Genomic DNA, 19,108 nt, shown 5'->3' with positions numbered 1-19,108 from the left:
CCGATTGAGAGAACTTACCTCTCGCGGTAAAAGTTCATGAAACTTTCCCAACTTGCAGGCCTAATCAGCTTGTGACCCAACATATGATTCTTTTTCGTACAAACTACTTCTGAGAACTTTGGCAAAGACTTTACTGTTTACTTCAAGAACTGCTCTTTCCTATCCAAGACACTAGTCCATTGACTTTGGCCTAGGCCTATTGAACTGAATCGAGTCCTCCAGTGAACTGAAACTGTTTGCACTGCCTACGAAAGTATTTGTGATCTATTCTGCTAACTTGTGCCTTTTTATTCCCATTGAAAGTAACTGAAATACCATTTTGTTCCTATTTCAGGGTAGCCTAAGATGTTCAGAAAATTATTGGTTTGGTATTCAAGTGTGTTTGTGTATAATATTAAGTTGCCTCCTTCTAGTAAATGTTTTCTAAATGATTGTGTAATAAATGAATAAGTGTTTTACCAAGAAACCGTGAGTTTAAGTGTCTACTTGAACCACTGTGATTGTAAGACCTCTGTGTAACATCCTTGTACTGCTCACATTCCCTCTTGAGATAAGCCTGGCTGCTCAGCTCGCTACCACAAAACTGTGTAGTACAGACTTATACCAAAGGTTGGTTTTGCTTACACCGTAGTCCTAATTGTATGTGGTGGTCCCAGAGGGTACTGCATGCAATTCTAACTAACAGCTATCAATCTGCAAAAGCAGTAACACACAGAGGGACCAGAGGCTATCACTCTGCAAGTGCAGAAACACACAGAGAGACCAGAGGCTATCACTCTGCAAGTGCAGAAACACACAGAGGGACCAGAGGCTATCACTCTGCAAAAGCAGAAACACACAGAGGGAACAGAGGCTATCACTCCGCAAAAGCGGAGCCACACAGAGGGACCAGAGGCTATCACTCTACAAAAGCAGAAACACGCAGAAGGACAAAAGTCTGTCACTCTGCAAGTGCAGAAACACAGAGAGGGACCAGAAGCTATCAATCTGCAAAATCAGAAACACACATTTGGATCAGAGACTATCACTCTGCAAGTGCATAAACACACAGAGGGACCAGAGGCTATCACCCTTCAAGTGCATAAACACACAGAGGAACCAGAGGCTATCACCCTGCAAGTGCAGAAACACACAGAGGGACCAGAGGCTATCAACCTGCAAGTGCAGAAACACACAGTTGGATCAGAGGCAATCACTCTGCAAGTGCAGAAACACACAGAGGAACCAGAGGCTATCACTCTGCATGTCAGGGTTCTCAGCAAGAATGTGTGCAGTGTGAGTGATGGGGCAGGCTTGAGGGGTTCTAAAGAGACACGGAAAAGACGATGGAAAAAGTTCAAACACTACAGAAGGCTTCTTTGCCCTCATTGCAGGAAAAGGGCTCTGCAAACTACACTTCCCAGCAGCCTTGGGGCCGGGAACTACTTTTTGAAAGCCACGTTGGGAGTGGCACGCCTACACGCATGCCCGAAGATCCAAGCACGGGGCCTGTGCTCTGAACTCCAATGCGAGTGGTCAGATTCACCGGAGCTCCAGCCACGGGGATCAACGCGAGGGGCCACGCACCAAGGAACCTCCATTCTGGCCACTCGCATTACTAAGATAAGTAGTGCTAGATATAACGGGGGAGAAGGAAAGCAGGGGAACACGCGCAGGGGGCATTGGCCAAGTTCTAAAGTCCCCCTGTGCCCAAGAAATATATATCGAGGCATACCGAATATTGAAGTCACGTGCGGCTTATGAGAACTGCATACCAAAAAGCCACGTGTGGCTAGCAACCGCATATGGAAGCCACGTGCGGCTCAAAGACAAAACGCACACCGAAAGCCATGTGCGGGCAGAAAGACAGATTTGCATGTTTCCAAGCCACATGCGACCCAGAAAAGATATTGGGCCTCATTACACGTTAGGCGGTAGGGATTTACCGTTACCGGTAAGGGATTACCGGTATCGGTAAATCCCCTCCCCAATTACGACCCGGACATACCGCTATTAGCGGCACCGCTAAGTACGGTGGCACTATTAGCGGCAAGTCCGTGAGCGCGCGCCCCCTCAGTCCGGAAATAGCGGCATAGCGCTAATATCACGCCATCACGAGCCATGCGGACATGGCAATACCGGCATGTAGTAGACCCAAAAACCCCTTACCGGCAAGGCGCTAATACCGGCATCGCGAACCACACGTTAAAAGAGCACAGCAGTGTTCCTACCTGCCACAGGTTGACAAAATCAGCACAGGTGGAGGCAATGGAGAATGGCAGCACAAAAGAGCACACCACACCCCTTCCCACACCCATTCCCACACCAAGATGGATGCAATACTAGCAGCATTACATGGGGTAGAGGACATGATTGCAGTGCAGCAGCTACAACAGGCAGCACAGAGGAGACGCAGGAGGAGGAGGAGGAGGGCAAGACAGGCGCAGCAAGCACCACCAGTGCACCTAGTGATACCACAGAGGCAGCCACCAATTCCCAGGATCAGAGCCAGTCCAGTCAACCTAACCCCTGAGCAGATACACACCCTGTACCGTCTGGACCGGGATACCATCACCACAATTGTAGACATGATATACAACGACATTGTGAGTCTCATTGACATCCGTACTGCCATCCCCCCTCTACTGAAGGTGGTAACTGTGCTCCACTTCTTGGCCACAGGCACCTACCAGCATACGGTAGGTCAGATGCATGGCATATCACAACCAGTATTCTCACGCACACTGAACCAGGTGCTCAATGCCCTCCTTAAGCACACAAGTCAACACATATACATGCCACGGACTGCCCAGGAGATCTCCAACACCAAAGTTGGCTTCCATTCACTGGCAGGCATCCCAAGTTGCATCGGGGCCATCGACGGTACCCATGTTGAACTGGTGGTCCCACATGCCAATGAGGTAGTGTACCGTAACAGAAAGCAATACCACTCCATCAACGTCCAAATGGTATGTGACTCAAATAAGATCATCACACATTGCTGTGCCCGATATCCCGGTTCAACCCATGATGCAGTGGTCCTGCGGAACTCGACAATACCACGATACATGGAGCGACATGCTGGACAACGTTCATGGCTACTTGGTGAGTAGCAGGCCAACCACATGGCAGTGTGATGTGATTGTGAGTGGGGGGGTAGATGCATACTCCAACTGGGCGTGATTGGGGGGGGGGGGGATGCATACTCCAACTGGGCGTGAACTGGCGTCAGGAGAAGAATGGACATACATATTTGCATCACTGTACAGTGAGGCAGCCCACAATGGACCAGACACAAAACCACATGCTAGAAGTGAGTGCCACGACAAACATATCTATCCATTACGCCAAACAGGCCATTCCAAACAACATGCACACCGCACAACACACCATTCCCCCATTACACAAATCACCAACATGCATATATAAATCACATCTGAAATGTACGCTGAACAACATCAGAAATGATCCGCGCACATGAGTGCATACAAATGGATCTCCTGTAGCCATTGTAGTGAGCCACACCCGTACCCCACCACTGAATTGCCATTGAACAGCATGGGGACATCAACTAAGGAATGGCAGTGTACTAGCAGTGTGGCACTAACGTTGCCAGGGCCAGGAAACACAAATTACTTAAACTCAGGCGGGACATGGCAATCCCTGCTGTATGCATGCATGGTGCATGTCCACTTGCAAGGACCACCTCACCTTCCCACATTGCAGTTACCCTGATTGGCATGCGTGCTTGGATCAGTGGATGTCGTTGAAAATGCTATGTTTGTATGTGTGATATGTGCAGGCTCCACTTTATGTAGACACTTACACATACCCATTGTTGCACCCATGCAGGTTATCCCCTGAAGAGGTGGCTCCTTACCCCTGTGCGGAACCCACAGAACAGGCACGAAGAGGACTACAATCATGCACACACCCGTACCCGCGTGGTGATCGAGCAGACATTCGGCCTATTGAAGGAACGCTTCCGGTGCCTCAGCAGGTCGGGCGGGGCACTCCTGTACGGGCATGAGAAGGTGGCCAAGATCACCATGGCATGTGTCATGCTGCACAATATGTGTATCAGACGGAATGTGCCAATGCCCCCTGACATTGAACTGCAACCACCGTCTGAGGATGATGACGGGGAAGAGGATGGAGGAGAGGGGGCTGCAGGTCATGCAGGTGGCGATGCCCATGAGGGACGTGCTGTGCGGCAGCACCTGATAGACCATTGTTTCTGATGCACATGGATTAGGAGGGTGCAATTGATGTGGAGCTCAGGGCACGGGGTGTATGGAGGATATTAACACAGTGCACCCTTCAACAATAAAGCACACATACACAATAATCAATGTCCAGTCATGTGATTATCCATGCCATTACGTGTGTATTGAGCATTATGTCATTCAAACATGCATGTACCCTCCACCCCAAACACCCTCACAACTCCACCAAACACCCTCACCCCCTCCCCCCACAACTCCACCAAACACCCTCACCCCCCTCCCCCCACAACTCCACCAAACACCCTCACCCCCCTCCCCCCACAACTCCACCAAACATGGTGTGCACATCAGTGCTGCATTAGTCTCCAAGTGTCAACAGTGACAGGCTGGCCCTACTTCCCTTCTCCACTACCACCATTGGGGGGTTGTGAGTCTGACCGCCGCAAGGACCGGCTGGACCTGCGCAGGATGGTTGTTTGGTCGGAGCTAGTAGACGAGGGGGTGGCTGGTTGATCTGCTCCCTGTGTGTGACACATGCTCTCCATCGCCTCAGCAATGCGCGTTAGGACCTGCCTCACAGCAGCCATCTCGTCACATAGGCGCGTCGTGTTGCTGTCCAAGGCAGCTTTCATGTCCCTTGATAACCCCCGGATCTCCTCCCTGGTCGAGACAGCCTCGCTCACTTGCCGGGCAACCAGGGCATTGAGCTCCTCCTGGCGCTGTCCATCAGGCTCATGCTGTCGTCTGCGGCCCTGCCCCTGTTACTCCTCGGCGCAGCTTGCTGCATGTGGCCGACATCAGGTGAGCTTGCCACGGGACTGAATGACCCATCCATTGAATCTCCGGCATGCACCTCATGGATGCTGCCATTGGATGTGTTGCATGGGCTGTGGTGTGGGGACAGCTGGGTGCTGGGTGTACGCTGCCCTTCCGGTGTCAGACATGGGTCGTCCACATCACTAATGGGTGCCGTGGCTGCTGCTTCCCCGACGGAGCTATTGGCTGCGGACGGTGTGCCTTCTGGCACTGGCTCCTGAGTGGTGGTGGTGGGTGGTGTGGGTGCTACCACAGTGTCGGATGGCATTTCGACCCTTGGTGTGGTCGGTGCGTGTATGGCTTGTGAACCCTGGGCTACTCCAGATTTCCCAGTGCCCCTCGATGTACTGGGCCTGGTGCCTGCATCCTTTCCCTTGGCCTGCTTTTTGGGTGGTGGGGCCTGCGTTGCAGAGTCCAGCTCCTCACTGTCAGAATGTGAGCCTGTGGGGGAGCAAGACAGGGATAGCATCAGTGATGGGTCAACATGCATCATGCATATGTTGTTGTTGCTGCAGTTCTTTGGATTTGGACATCTAGTTTGGACATGCAGGTTGTTGGCCAGATGGGTGGGTCATCCAGACATGAGTCAGGGTGACACGTGTGTGTGGTGCTGCATGCATGTGGTTGTGTGGGAATATGCACGGCATATATGCAGGGTTGTGTACATGTGTGTGTGATGACCCCATCCATTAGCTAATTCCCATTTCACATTTGGGGGAGGAACTCATGCTTTGCATTGCAGTGTTTTGCGTGGACACTCACCTCCGTCTGACGTTGTTGCCACACCGCACTCCATTCGGCCCACTCCCTCGATGGATTCAATGCCAATGGTGCTGGCACATGTCTCCTCCCACTCCTGCATCTTCATCAGGGATCCTCCTCCGCCTCCTGTGCCCATGGCCAGATTCCTGTTGGCCGATAATATGCTGCGTACACGGAGGCGCAGATCATCCCACCGCTTGCGCACGTCCTTTACGGTGCGGGGGTGGAGCCCACCGCACTGACTTTCTGCGCCACCTCAGCCCAGATCTCCTTTTTTCTCAGGAGTGCAGGGCGCCGCATGTCGCTAGCAAACACTACGTCTGCATTTGCAGCCAGGGTGTCTGCCAGCATTTTCAATTCCTCGTTTGAAAAGCGTTCTTTGCGCTGGCGCGCATCAGCTTTCTTTAGGGCCTTGGGCATTGTTTGTTATTGTGGGAAGTGGTTTTGCCAGTTGTGGTGTTGCTGCAGGTCCTGAGTGCAGGGGCTGGCAATGGATTGTGTTTTTAAAGATGGCCGCCGGGCTCTTTCCCGTTCCTGTGCGATGACGCTATTTCCGGTTCCGGTGTTTTACGGTGACCGCTAATAGCAGTGACCGCTAATAGCGGTGACCGCTAATAGCATGCAGCATGAGGGCGGAGGTGCTATCAGCACTTTGGTCGGAGCCGGAAAGGTGCTTTTGCGCCATGGCGGTAGGGTCATTTACCGGCATGGCCCTATGCGCGTGTCCGCTTACTCGTAATGGAACGCTATTAGCGGTCTCCTGCGAGGGCGGACACGCTAATAGCGCCATGCCGGTAAATCGCATTTTTTACTGCCTAACGTGTAATGAGGCCCACTGCCTGTTGAAGCCACGTGTGGCGCTCTGTAAAACTCTTTATGTTTACAGTAGCCTGCATGTACAAGGCTTAGGCAATCCCACGTTTGCATGAACGCTCTTTAGACAGTGAATCCTGCATGAGCACATGTGAACCACGCAACCAAGTGCATTCTCTAATTCAAGCTCTCTTTGCAGCATTTGAACTGCTCCCGATACCGGACCTGGAGTATACAGCCAGGAGGCCAGCACTCACAACAGAGCTAAGTGCCCATCTGGTTTAGCCAGTGATTAATGCCTATTTAGAAAAGCAGATGTTGTATGTATGCATGAATGGGTGTAGGTGTGCAGAATGTGTAATGTCTTGTTTTCTTTCCTACAATACCCTAACCCATCCACCAATCTTTCCCTAATCCTCTATGCGGTTATCCTCAACACCCGTACCAATCCAATCAACGTTCCCTAACCCTCTTTCCCCGCTGAGGTTGCGGAGGCCTATGTAAGCTTAGACTTGCAGGTGCCAAAACCGCGGTCGGGGTGGTTGGTTCATACCACTCCTGCGCCTGGAAGCTTAGAGTCTGACACTGCAAAAGCAGAAACACACAGAGGGACCAGCAGCTATCACACTGCAAAATCAGAAACACACATAGGGACAGCAGCTATCACACTGCAAAAGCAGAAACACACGAGGGACACAAGGCTGTAACTCTGCAAGTGCAGAAACACACAGAGGGGACCAGAGGCTATCACTCTGCATGAGCAGAGACACACAGAAGTCACTAGAGGGTATTATTTTCCATGAGAAGAGACAAATGGGGGGACCAGAGGGCCCCACAATCACACAGCAGAGGCACGATGAACAAAGGGCGTCAGAGGGACTGGAGGGTCTCATTCCCTCACAGTGGATACATGGTGTGTGGGGGGTAGAGTGCCTCATTAACACAGAGCAGAGACACACAGGGGATAAGTGAGTCTAAGTCACAGTGTAGGCATTCCCTGGGAAGTTTAAGACCTTTTCAAATATATTTCATTAAAACCCCCAGAATTCTATTAAACGTTTGCTTCCTAAAGCCTCAGTGCAAGGTTGAGTGTGTTTGTTTCTAGTGCTGCTGTGTTCTCATGCATCGCGTTAGAATTAATAGGTAAACGATTTAATAGAATTCTAAAAAACAGAACTGAAGTCGCATGGCTAGAGGTGAAGGTCCAGATTCTCACAGAAGGAGACTGTTGCTGCACTCGTTTTCAGCAAAGTATAAGGGGAGGAAGTGCGCAGGGACGGGAGGGTTACAGGATCTTACCGTTGAAGCAAAGCTCCCGCAGCTTCCGAAGGCTTATCTTGGGCTCACTCAGGATATCCTTGAATTCCGCTATTCTGAGAAAACACAAAGAAAGAAATGATATAGTGAACCCAGGGAGAAAAAGATCACGAGTCAGAGGATCTGCTTTGCTGCCAACAGAGCCCAACAGAATGAAAACCAATGAGAGCCAGAAACCCTCTGCAAATTCACCACCCAAACCAATACAAGGACAACCAGCAATAAGGGCCATGAAGCAGTAGATCCTCTGCAAGGTCATCACCAGCAACCACAAAAGGAGAAGGCCCAGTTGAGCCATAGATAGTCTACAAATGCGACTACCCACACCCACTTACCAGAGAGATCAAGGACGATGGCAGGGCTGGAAAGTGAGGTCCAGCTCAACCGTAACCAGCAGACATAGCTCTACTGAGCCATAGATCCCCGGCCAAGCCACTGACAGCACTCATTGTACACAGAGACAAGGACTACGACAGGGAGGCCCAGTGAGACCCTGTGCCAAGCCCACACCAGCATCCATTGCAACAGAGAACATTGACATGGAGGACACACGGGTCCCTCTGAGCTGCAGAACTTCTGCCAAGTCACTGCCAGTAATGATTAGCAGCAAAATACACCAAAGTAACGAGTAACTATCTTTGTATGCAATATCAGAGGCTGCGGTCCAAAACAGGCTCTGGCGAGTAGGGAAGCGGGATAAGAAATGCAGCAATCACACCGAGTAAACAAGGGAGTCTGCAGTTACATGGTACCTTATCTAACCACGGTTTCTCTGGGCAATGCACTACAAGGGTTTCTGCACAGTACTCAAGGGGAGGGCTGTCACCCTCTGAACTGTCACAAGACCTGAGGCACCTCCAGTGATTCCATTTTAAACCTCAGTGGAACAAGCTAGGAAAGTATTGGGACAGAAATGCTAGTTAAATGGCCTTTACGGGAAGCAGAGGGAGAGACAGAGAGAGAGGGGGGGAGAGGGAGAGAGAGAGAGAGAGAGAGAGAGAGAGAGAGAGATGCTAGTGAAATGGCCTTTACGGGAAGCAGAGGGAGAGACAGAGAGAGAGGGGGGGAGAGGGAGAGAGAGAGAGAGAGAGAGAGAGAGAAATGCTAGTGAAATGGCCTTTACGGGAAGCAGAGGGAGAGACAGAGAGAGAGGGGGGGAGAGGGAGAGGGAGAGAGAGAGAGAGAGAGAGAGAGAGAGAGAGAGAGAGAGAGAGAGAGAAATACTAGTTAAATGGCCTTTACAGGAAACAGAGGGAGAGAGAGAGAGAGAGAAATACTAGTTAAATGGCCTTTACAGGAAGCAGAGGGAGAGAGAGAGAGAGAGAGAGAGAGAGAGAGAGAGAGAGAAATACTAGTTAAATGGCCTTTACGGGAAGCAGAGGGAGAGACAGAGAGAGAGAGGGGGAGGGAGAGAGAGAGAGAGAGAGAGAGAGAGAGAGAGAGAGAGAGAAATACTAGTTAAATGGCCTTTACTGGAAGCAGAGGGAGAGAGAGAGGGAGACAGAGAGAGAGAGAGAGAGAGAGAGAGAGAGAGAGAAATACTAGTTCAATGGCCTTTACAGGAAGCAGAGGGAGAGAGAGAGAGAGAGAGAGAGGGAGGGGGAGAGAAATACTAGTTAAATGGCCTTTACAGGAAACAGAGGGAGAGAGAGAGAGAGAGAAATACTAGTTAAATGGCCTTTACAGGAAGCAGAGGGAGAGAGAGAGAGAGAGAGAGAGAGAGAAATACTAGTTAAATGGCCTTTACGGGAAGCAGAGGGAGAGACAGAGAGAGAGAGGGGGAGGGAGAGAGAGAGAGAGAGAGAGAGAGAGAGAGAGAGAGAGAGAGAGAAATACTAGTTAAATGGCCTTTACTGGAAGCAGAGGGAGAGAGAGAGGGAGACAGAGAGAGAGAGAGAGAGAGAGAGAGAGAAATACTAGTTCAATGGCCTTTACAGGAAGCAGAGGGAGAGAGAGAGAGAGAGAGAGAGAGAGAGAGGGGGAGAGAAATACTAGTTAAATGGCCTTTACGGGAAGCAGAGGGGGAGATTGAGAGAGAGAGAGAGAGAGAGAGAGAGAGAGAGAGAAATACTAGTTAAATGGCCTTTACAGGAAGCAGAGGGAGAGACAGAGAGAGAGAGGGGGAGAGAGAGAGAGAGATACTAGTTAAATGGCCTTTACGGGAAGCAGAGGAAGAGAGGGGGGGGGGAGAGAGAGAGAGAGAGAGAGAGAGAGAGAGAGAGAGAGAGAGAGAGAGAGAAATACTAGTTAAATGGCCTTTACGGGAAGGAGAGAGAGAGAGAGAGAGAGAGAGAGAGAGGGGGGGGCGAGAGAGAGAAATACTAGTTAAATGGCCTTTACTGGAAGCAGAGGGAGAGACAGAGAGAAAGAGGGAGGGAGGGGAGACAGGGAGAAAGTGAGCGTGTGTGTGTTAATGGTGCCTTCACTATTTATTCCCTGTGAGTTCCACCCAGATCTCACCGGAGACTGTCACGCTGTCACGAACTGGACATTTGGCGCCAGGTCCAAGTACTCGAAGTTAACCAATTTTATTAGTGATTGTGTACAGGGGAACGCCAGCTGAAATGTAAACAGGAACTTTGCCAGTGAAAATAACATAATAACAGTCTCTTCTTCCTTCAGTGTCTCTTGCAGTGGCTTTCTTTTTTTTTCTTTCTTAGTGTCAGGATTTGTTTCCCAATGTCTCGGGAAGTTGCCTCACTCCCTAGTCCAATATGTTGCTAACCTTTCTTCTGCTCCTCTGAGCCTAGTTGCGGGCTTTCCGGGGTCCCGTCCACAAGACTTAATCATTCCTTAATCATTCCTTAATGTTCTGTCCGATCTTCGGGGGTGGTTTAGGGATCTGGTTGGGGTCAGCAAGGGGAGAGGCAAAACGGCTACTCTGTACCAACCTTCGTTCTTGAATTGGTTCTTTCCACCGCTTCTCTTAGCTGTAAATATGCTCCCTGACTCCCGCTGGAGCCTGCTGCCACTTATTAAACCTACCTAGTGCCTGAACTGACCTTCTCGAACCTCCTACTTCTTTCTAAATGACTAGTCGGTCTCTGGATCCTTGTCTCTCCTTTCAGTATTTTGCTAAACTCTCTCTTCCAAAGCTCATCAACCCAAAAATCATCTTCACTTGGGTCACTGGAAGTTGTATCACTCCATTTCCTCACTTTTGCCTACACCCTCCCCCGCTGATTTCTCACTGTCTGCTTATTACTACTCTTGCCTTTTGCCAGTGGCTCCCACTCCACTTCGGGTATTACTTCATCCCGTCAAACTTCTGACATTATTCCATCCTTTAAATCCACTTCAAGTTTTATTTCCTCCTTTTGCATTGTTCCTATTTCCCTCTTTAACTCAACTCTGGGTTTTCCTTTCCCCTTCTGTGTTACTCCTACCTCCCTCTCTAACTCCACTCTGTGTTTTCTTCCCCCTTTCTGTCCTCTATTCCTACCCTCTCCTGGGTTTACTTCTTCCCTGTTTTCTTCTATTACCAATATTAACTTAGAATCCACTCTGGTTTTCCTTCCACACTTCTGTCCTCTATTTTGAGTAATGGGTTACAAGCCCCTCCTGTGCTTGCCTCAGCCCTCTTTTCCTCTACTTCATGTATTGGCTGGACACATCCCAATAGTTTGACGTTGTTACAAGGACTTTCTTTTCAAAGTCTGATGCTTGGCCATTCAGTTTTTCTCAAGCTGAATTCAACGTTTGTTTTTGTGCTGGGGGTTCCTCCCATGCCCCCACTGCCCACCTCTCTACTCTGCTACCCGCACATACACACATACATGTGTCTGTATGTGGTCGAATCGAGCAAAAGTGGTCGACCAAACTGCAGATTTTCAAATGCAAGTCTATGTAACAACAGGATCCCCAGGCAAGGCATAATGGGGCATGTATACTCAACAGGATGCCCATCTGGAAGACGGGCAAGGCATAATGGGGCATGTATACACAACAGGATCCCCATCTGGAAGACAGGCAAGGCATAATAGGTCATGTGTACTCAACAGGATCCCCATCTGGAAGACAGGCAAGGCATAATGGGGCATGTATACTCAACAGGATGCCCATCTGGAAGACGGGCAAGGCATAATGGGGCATGTGTACTCAACAGGATCCCCATCTGGAAGACGGGCAAGGCATAATGGGTCATGTGTACTCAACAGGATCCCCATCTGGAAGACGGGCAAGGCATAATGGGGCATGTGTACTCAACAGGATCCCCATCTGGAAGACAGGCAAGGCATAATGGGACATGTATACTCAACAGGATCCCCATCTGGAAGACAGGCAAGGCATAATGGGGCATGTATACTCAACAGGATCCCCAACAGGAAGACAGGCTAGGCATAATGGGGCATGTATACTCAACAGGATCCCCAGGCAAGGCATAATGGGGCATGTATAATCAACAGGATCCCCATCTGGAAGACAGGCAAGGCCTAATGGGGCATTTATACTCAACAGGATCCCCATCTGGAAGACAGGCAAGGCATAATGGGTCATGTATACTCAACAGGACCCCCATCTGGAAGACAGGCAAGGCATAATGGGGCATGTATACACAACAGTATCCCCATCTGGAAGACAGGCAAGGCATAATGGGGCATGTATACTCAACAGGATCCCCAACAGGAAGACAGGCTAGGCATAATGGGGCATGTATACTCAACAGGATCCCCAGGCAGGGCATAATGGGGCATGTAACAATCAACAGGATCCCCATCTGGAAGACAGGCAAGGCCTAATGGGGCATTTATACTCAACAGGATCCCCATCTGGAAGACAGGCAAGGCCTAATGGGGCATGTATACTCAACGGGATCCCCATCTGGAAGACAAGCAAGGCATAATGGGTCATGTGTACTCAACAGGATCCCCATCTGGAAGACAAGCAATGCATAATGGGGCATGTATACTTAACAGGATCCCCATCTCGAAGACAGGCAAGGCATACTGGGACATGTATACTCAACAGGATGCCCATCTGGAAGACAGGCAAGGCATAATGGGGCATGTATACTCAATAGGATCCCCATCTGGACGACAGGCAAGGCATAATGGGGCATGTATACTCAACAGGGTGCCCATCTGGAAGACAGGCAAGGCATAATGGGACATGTATACTCAACAGGATGCCCATCTGGAAGACAGGCAAGGCATAATGGGTCATGTATACTCAACAGGATCCCCATCTCGAAGACAGGCAAGGCATAATGGGACATGTATACTCAACAGGATGCCCATCTGGCAGACAGGCAAGGCATAACGGGGCTCTGTGTACTCAACAGGATCCCCATCTGGAAGACAGGCAAGGCATAATGGGGCATGTATACTCAACAGGATCCCCATCTGGAAGACAGGCAAGGCCTAATGGAGCACATATATGCAACAGGATCCCCATCTGGAAGACAGGCAAGGCATAATGGGGCATGTATACGCAACAGTATCCCCATCTGGAAGACAGGCAAGGCATAATGGGGCATGTATACTCAACAGGATCCCCAACAGGAAGACAGGCTAGGCATAATGGGGCATGTATACTCAACAGGATCCCCAGGCAAGGCATAATGGGGCATGTATAATCAACAGGATCCCCATCTGGAAGACAGGCAAGGCCTAATGGGGCATTTATACTCAACAGGATCCCCATCTGGAAGACAGGCAAGGCATAATGGGTCATGTATACTCAACAGGATCCCCATCTGGAAGACAGGCAAGGCCTAATGGGGCATGTATACTCAACAGGATCCCCATCTGGAAGACAAGCAAGGCATAATGGGTCATGTGTACTCAACAGGATCCCCATCTGGAAGACAAGCAATGCATAATGGGGCATGTATACTTAACAGGATCCCCATCTCGAAGACAGGCAAGGCATAATGGGACATGTATACTCAACAGGATGCCCATCTGGAAGACAGGCAAGGCATAATGGGGCATGTATACTCAATAGGATCCCCATCTGGACGACAGGCAAGGCATAATGGGGCATGTATACTCAACAGGGTGCCCATCTGGAAGACAGGCAAGGCATAATGGGACATGTATACTCAACAGGATGCCCATCTGGAAGACAGGCAAGGCATAATGGGTCATGTATACTCAACAGGATCCCCATCTCGAAGACAGGCAAGGCATAATGGGACATGTATACTCAACAGGATGCCCATCTGGCAGACAGGCAAGGCATATCGGGGCTCTGTGTACTCAACAGGATCCCCATCTGGAAGACAGGCAAGGCATAATGGGGCATGTATACTCAACAGGATCCCCATCTGGAAGACAGGCAAGGCCTAATGGAGCACGTATATGCAACAGGATCCCCATATGGAAGACAGGCAAGGCATAATGGGGCTCTGTATACTCAACAGGATCCCCATCTGGAAGACAGGCAAGGCATAATGGGTCTCTGTATACTCAAAAGGATCCACATCTCGAAGACAGGCAAGGCATAATGGGACATGTATACTCAACAGGATGCCCATCTGGAAGACAGGCAAGGCCTAATGGGCCCTTTATACTCAACAGGATCCCCACCTGGAAGACAGGCAAGGCATAATGGGGCATGTATACTCAACATGATCCCCATCTGGAAGACAGGCAAGGCATAATGGGGCATGTATACTCAACAGGATCCCCATCTGGAAGACAGGCAAGGCATAATGGGGCATGTATACTCAACAGGATCCCCATCTGGAAGACAGGCAAGGCCTAATGGGCCATTTATACTCACCAGGATCCCCATCTGGAAGACAGGCAAGGCATAATGGAGCATGTATACTCAACAGGATGGCCCTCTGGAAGACAGGCAAGGCATAATGGAGCACGTATACGCAACAGGATCCCCATATGGAAGACAGGCAAGGCATAATGGGGCATGTATACTCAACAGGATCCCCATCTGGAAGACAGGCAAGGCATAATGGGGCTCTGTATACTCAACAGGATCCTCATCTGGAAGACAGGCAAGGCATAATGGGTCTCTGTATACTCAACAGGATCCCCATCTAGAAGACAGGCAAGGCCTAATGGGCCATTTATACTCAACAGGATCCCCACCTGGAAGACAGGCAAGGCCTAAGGGGCCATTTATACTCAACAGGACCCCCATCTGGAAGACAGGCAAGGCATAATGGGGCATGTATACTCAACAGTATCCCCATCTGGAAGACAGGCAAGGCCTTATGGGTCACCTATACTCAACAGGATCCCCAACTGGAAGACAGGCAGGGCATAATGGGTCACGTATACTCAACAGGATGGCCCTCTGGAAGACAGGCAAGGCATAATGGAGCACGTATACGCAACAGGATCCCCATATGGAAGACAGGCAAGGCATAATGGGGCATGTATACTCAACAGGATCCCCATCTGGAAGACAGGCAAGGCATAATGGGGCTCTGTATACTCAACAGGATCCCCATCTGGAAGACAGGCAAGGCATAATGGGTCTCTGTATACTCAAAAGGATCCACATCTGGAAGACAGGCAAAGCCTAATGGGCCATTTATACTCAACAGGATCCCCACCTGGAAGACAGGCAAGGCATAATGGGCCATGTATACTCAACAGGATGCCCATCTGGAAGACAGGCAAGGCATAATGGGGCATGTATACTCAACAGGATCCCCATCTGGAAGACAGGCAAGGCATAATGGGGCATGTATACTCAACAGGATCCCCATCTGGAAGACAGGCAAGGCATAATGGGGCATGTATACTCAACAGGATCCCCATCTGGAAGACAGGCAAGGCCTAATGGGCCATTTATACTCAACAGGATCCCCATCTGGAAGACAGGCAAGGCATAATGGAGCATGTATACTTAACAGGATCCCCATCTGGAAGACAAGCAAGGCATAATGGGGCTTCTTATACTCAACAGGATCCCCATCTGGAAGACAGGCAAGGCATAATGGGGCATGTATACTCAGCAGGATCCCCATCTGGAAGACAGGCAAGGCCTAATGGGCCATTTATACTCAACAGGATCCCCATCTGGAAGACAGGCAAGGCCTTATGGGTCACCTATACTCAACAGGATCCCCATCTGGAAGACAGGCAGGGCATAATGGGTCACATATACTCAACAGGATGGCCCTCTGGAAGACAGGCAAGGCATAATGGAGCACGTATACGCAACAGGATCCCCATATGGAAGACAGGCAAGGCATAATGGGGCATGTATACTCAACAGGATCCCCATCTGGAAGACAGGCAAGGCATAATGGGGCTCTGTATACTCAACAGGATCCTCATCTGGAAGACAGGCAAGGCATAATGGGTCTCTGTATACTCAAAAGGATCCACATCTGGAAGACAGGCAAGGCCTAATGAGTCATGTATACTCAACAGGATGCCCATCTGGAAGACAGGCAAGGTATAATGGGGCATGTATACTCAACAGGATCCCAATCTGGAAGACAGGCAAGGCATAATGGGGCATGTATACTCAACAGGATCCCCATCTGGAAGACAGGCAAGGCATAATGGGGCATGTATACTCAACAGGATCCCCATCTGGAAGACAGGCAAGGCCTAATGGGCCATTTATACTCAACAGGATCCCCATCTGGAAGACAGGCAAGGCATAATGGAGCATGTATACTTAACAGGATCCCCATCTGGAAGACAATCGAGGCATAATGGGGCTTCTTATACTCAACAGGATCCCCACCTGGAAGACAGGCAAGGCCTAATGGGCCATTTATACTCAACAGGACCCCCATCTGGAAGACAGGCAAGGCATAATGGGGCATGTATACTCAACAGTATCCCCATCTGGAAGACAGGCAAGGCATAATGGGGCATGTATACTCAACAGGATCCCCATCTGGAAGACAGGCAAGGCATAATGGGGCATGTATACTCAACAGGATCCCCATCTGGAAGACAGGCAAGGCATAATGGGGCATGTATACTCAACAGGATCCCCATCTGGAAGACAGGCAAGGCCTAATGGGCCATTTATACTCAACAGGATCCCCATCTGGAAGACAGGCAAGGCATAATGGGGCATGTATACTCAACAGGATGCCCACCTGGAAGACAGGCAAGGCATAATGGGGCATGTATACTCAACAGGATCCCCATTTGGAAGACAGGCAAGGCATAATGGGTCATGAATACTCAACAGGATGCCCATCTGGAAGACAGGCAAGGCATAATGGGTCATGTATACACAACAGGATGCCCATCTGGAAGACAGGCAAGGCACAATGGGGCATGTATACTCAACAGGATCCCCATCTGGAAGACAGGCAAGGCATAATGGGTCATGTATACTCAACAGGATCCCCATCTGGAAGACAAGACAAGGCATAATGGGGCATGCATACAGCGATGCAGCACGCTTTGCACTACCATTTCATTGCCCACAGAAAGCATGTGCCTATTGGGTGATGCCCGATGCCAGGAGCTGCTTTAAGCTCCTGCTCTTCAATTCTTTATTTCACTCCCTGTGCACCACCAGAGGCCGGACATGCTGCAAACGCACACTATGGGCAGGATGGTAAGAAATGAAATGGGCCATCAAGATGGAAACTGTTGCTTCATATGTGTATGGGGGAGGTGTGAAGCGCAAGCCTCCCTGGGAATCAACAGAGGGGTGTAAACAGGGCCAACACCCAGGGGGTAGCAAGGAGGGTGCAGGGGTAGCAGAGGTCACTGAAATGGGTGGGGTGGGGTTGAGTGGAGCGAGCAGACATTGGAGAATAAGGTATTCAGTGTAGAATGCTGGGGCCCGTCTCATGGGCTCCATGGTCTTCTAGGTGCACAATGCAAGGTGGCTCTGAATGCCCGCTGCACCGGAAGTCAGTAGAGCGAGGGTAAAGCTGGGGAGATTTGCACCTCCAGGTTTAAGGGCAATAAGACGTGTGCTGCCGCATTCTGTGGCTGTCTGCATCCTGTACACTTCATATGTAAACCCAAAAATACTGAGCTACTGAGCTAATCACCTTGCCCTTGCGAGAGAAAGATAAATAATGAAAGATTTTTCAGGAATCCGGACTGCATAGTAGCGGAGGAGGCTATAGCACAGTTTGGAGGTTGCAGAGTCTAGTTGGAGGCCAAGATCCGTCACCTAAGACACTGCTTCCTGGAAAGGGCCAAGTACAAAGGGCCAGAAATTCAGAGTCCAGTTTTCTTCCTCAGGTCCAAAAAGAATGTCTACATTCAATAGCAGCAGTGAGTGGGCGGGAGCCCTGTGGAAGGTCACACCTGACGGAGAGAAGTCAAACAGTGCAATGGCTAAAGACTGGAAAGAGTTTAAATGTTAAAGGTATTTGAACCGTGCACTGTCACCAACGTAATTTTCCCCCAGGTGCTCAGGCGGATCTGCAAAGAAGAAGGTGGGTGGGGTAAGTTGGTGAAATAGGAAAGTGAGATGGTGGTGTCCTGTTGGCAGCTTCAGTTCAGTTTTCACCATGCTCTGAGCTTTGGTGTGAATATTGGATCGATGCGAGTCCTCGTGTGCTGCTGGTGCGGCTTATGTGTTGTTTGTTTGTTGTTGTGGTGTGGTGAAGTGCGTGCGGTTTGATGTGCGAGAAGGTGGATGTGTGGATTTTTGTGTGAGTTAATTATGCAGAAATGTGAGCTTTTGGGTTAGTGGGTTATATCAGCTAAGATTCACAGTTCTGTCTCAATGTGCCACCGGCTGGTATTCACAGTTGTATTATATCTTATCTTGATCTATCTTAACCTAGGAGTGACGCCTGCTAATATTCAAAATTCAATCTAAATGTGAGGGTGGCCATATTCGCAGACCTGTCTCGAAGCGACGCCAGCATAAATTACACTCCTGTCTAGATGTGACGCAAGCTGATAATCACAGTTCTGTCTAAATGTGGCTTTAGCCATACAAGGACAACCTTACAAACACCTGAGCAGGTGGGCAGCCCAGGAGTATTACAACCTTACAGACTCCAGAGAAGGGTGGCCAGACCAGGAGTATTACAGCCTTACAGACTCCAGAGAGGGGTGGCCAGACCAGGAGTATTACAGCCTTACAGACTCCTGAGAGGGGTAGGCAGCCCAGGAGTATTACAACCTTACAGACTCCCGAGAGGAGTGGGCAGCCCACTAGCATTACAACCTTATAGACCCCTGAGAGGGGTGGGCAGCCTAGAAGTACTACAACCTTACAGACTCCTGAGAGAGTTGGGCAGCCCAGGAGTATTACAGCCTTACTGACTCCTGAGAGGG

At 50.0% G+C, this 19,108-nt stretch overlaps 1 protein-coding gene across 2 annotated transcripts in view; it reads right to left on the bottom strand.

Annotated features, from left to right (window-relative positions):
- TBC1D13 (TBC1 domain family member 13) overlaps positions 1-19,108 on the bottom strand; it is a 391,422-nt gene that overhangs the window by 296,685 nt on the left and 75,629 nt on the right. For both annotated transcript variants that reach the window (XM_069609188.1, XM_069609189.1), the window contains exon 2: positions 7,896-7,969. In XM_069609188.1, the coding sequence (XP_069465289.1) occupies positions 7,896-7,969 (74 nt within the window). The remainder of the gene's footprint in view (positions 1-7,895; positions 7,970-19,108) is intronic.

The sequence above is a fragment of the Ambystoma mexicanum genome, chromosome 8 (assembly GCF_040938575.1).
Source record: "Ambystoma mexicanum isolate Mex_15411 chromosome 8, UKY_AmexF1_1, whole genome shotgun sequence".
In the NCBI taxonomy this organism is placed as follows: Eukaryota; Metazoa; Chordata; class Amphibia; order Caudata; family Ambystomatidae; genus Ambystoma; species Ambystoma mexicanum.
Note: the sequence above shows the minus strand (reverse complement) of the source record. Positions and strands in the feature narration are given on the sequence as shown.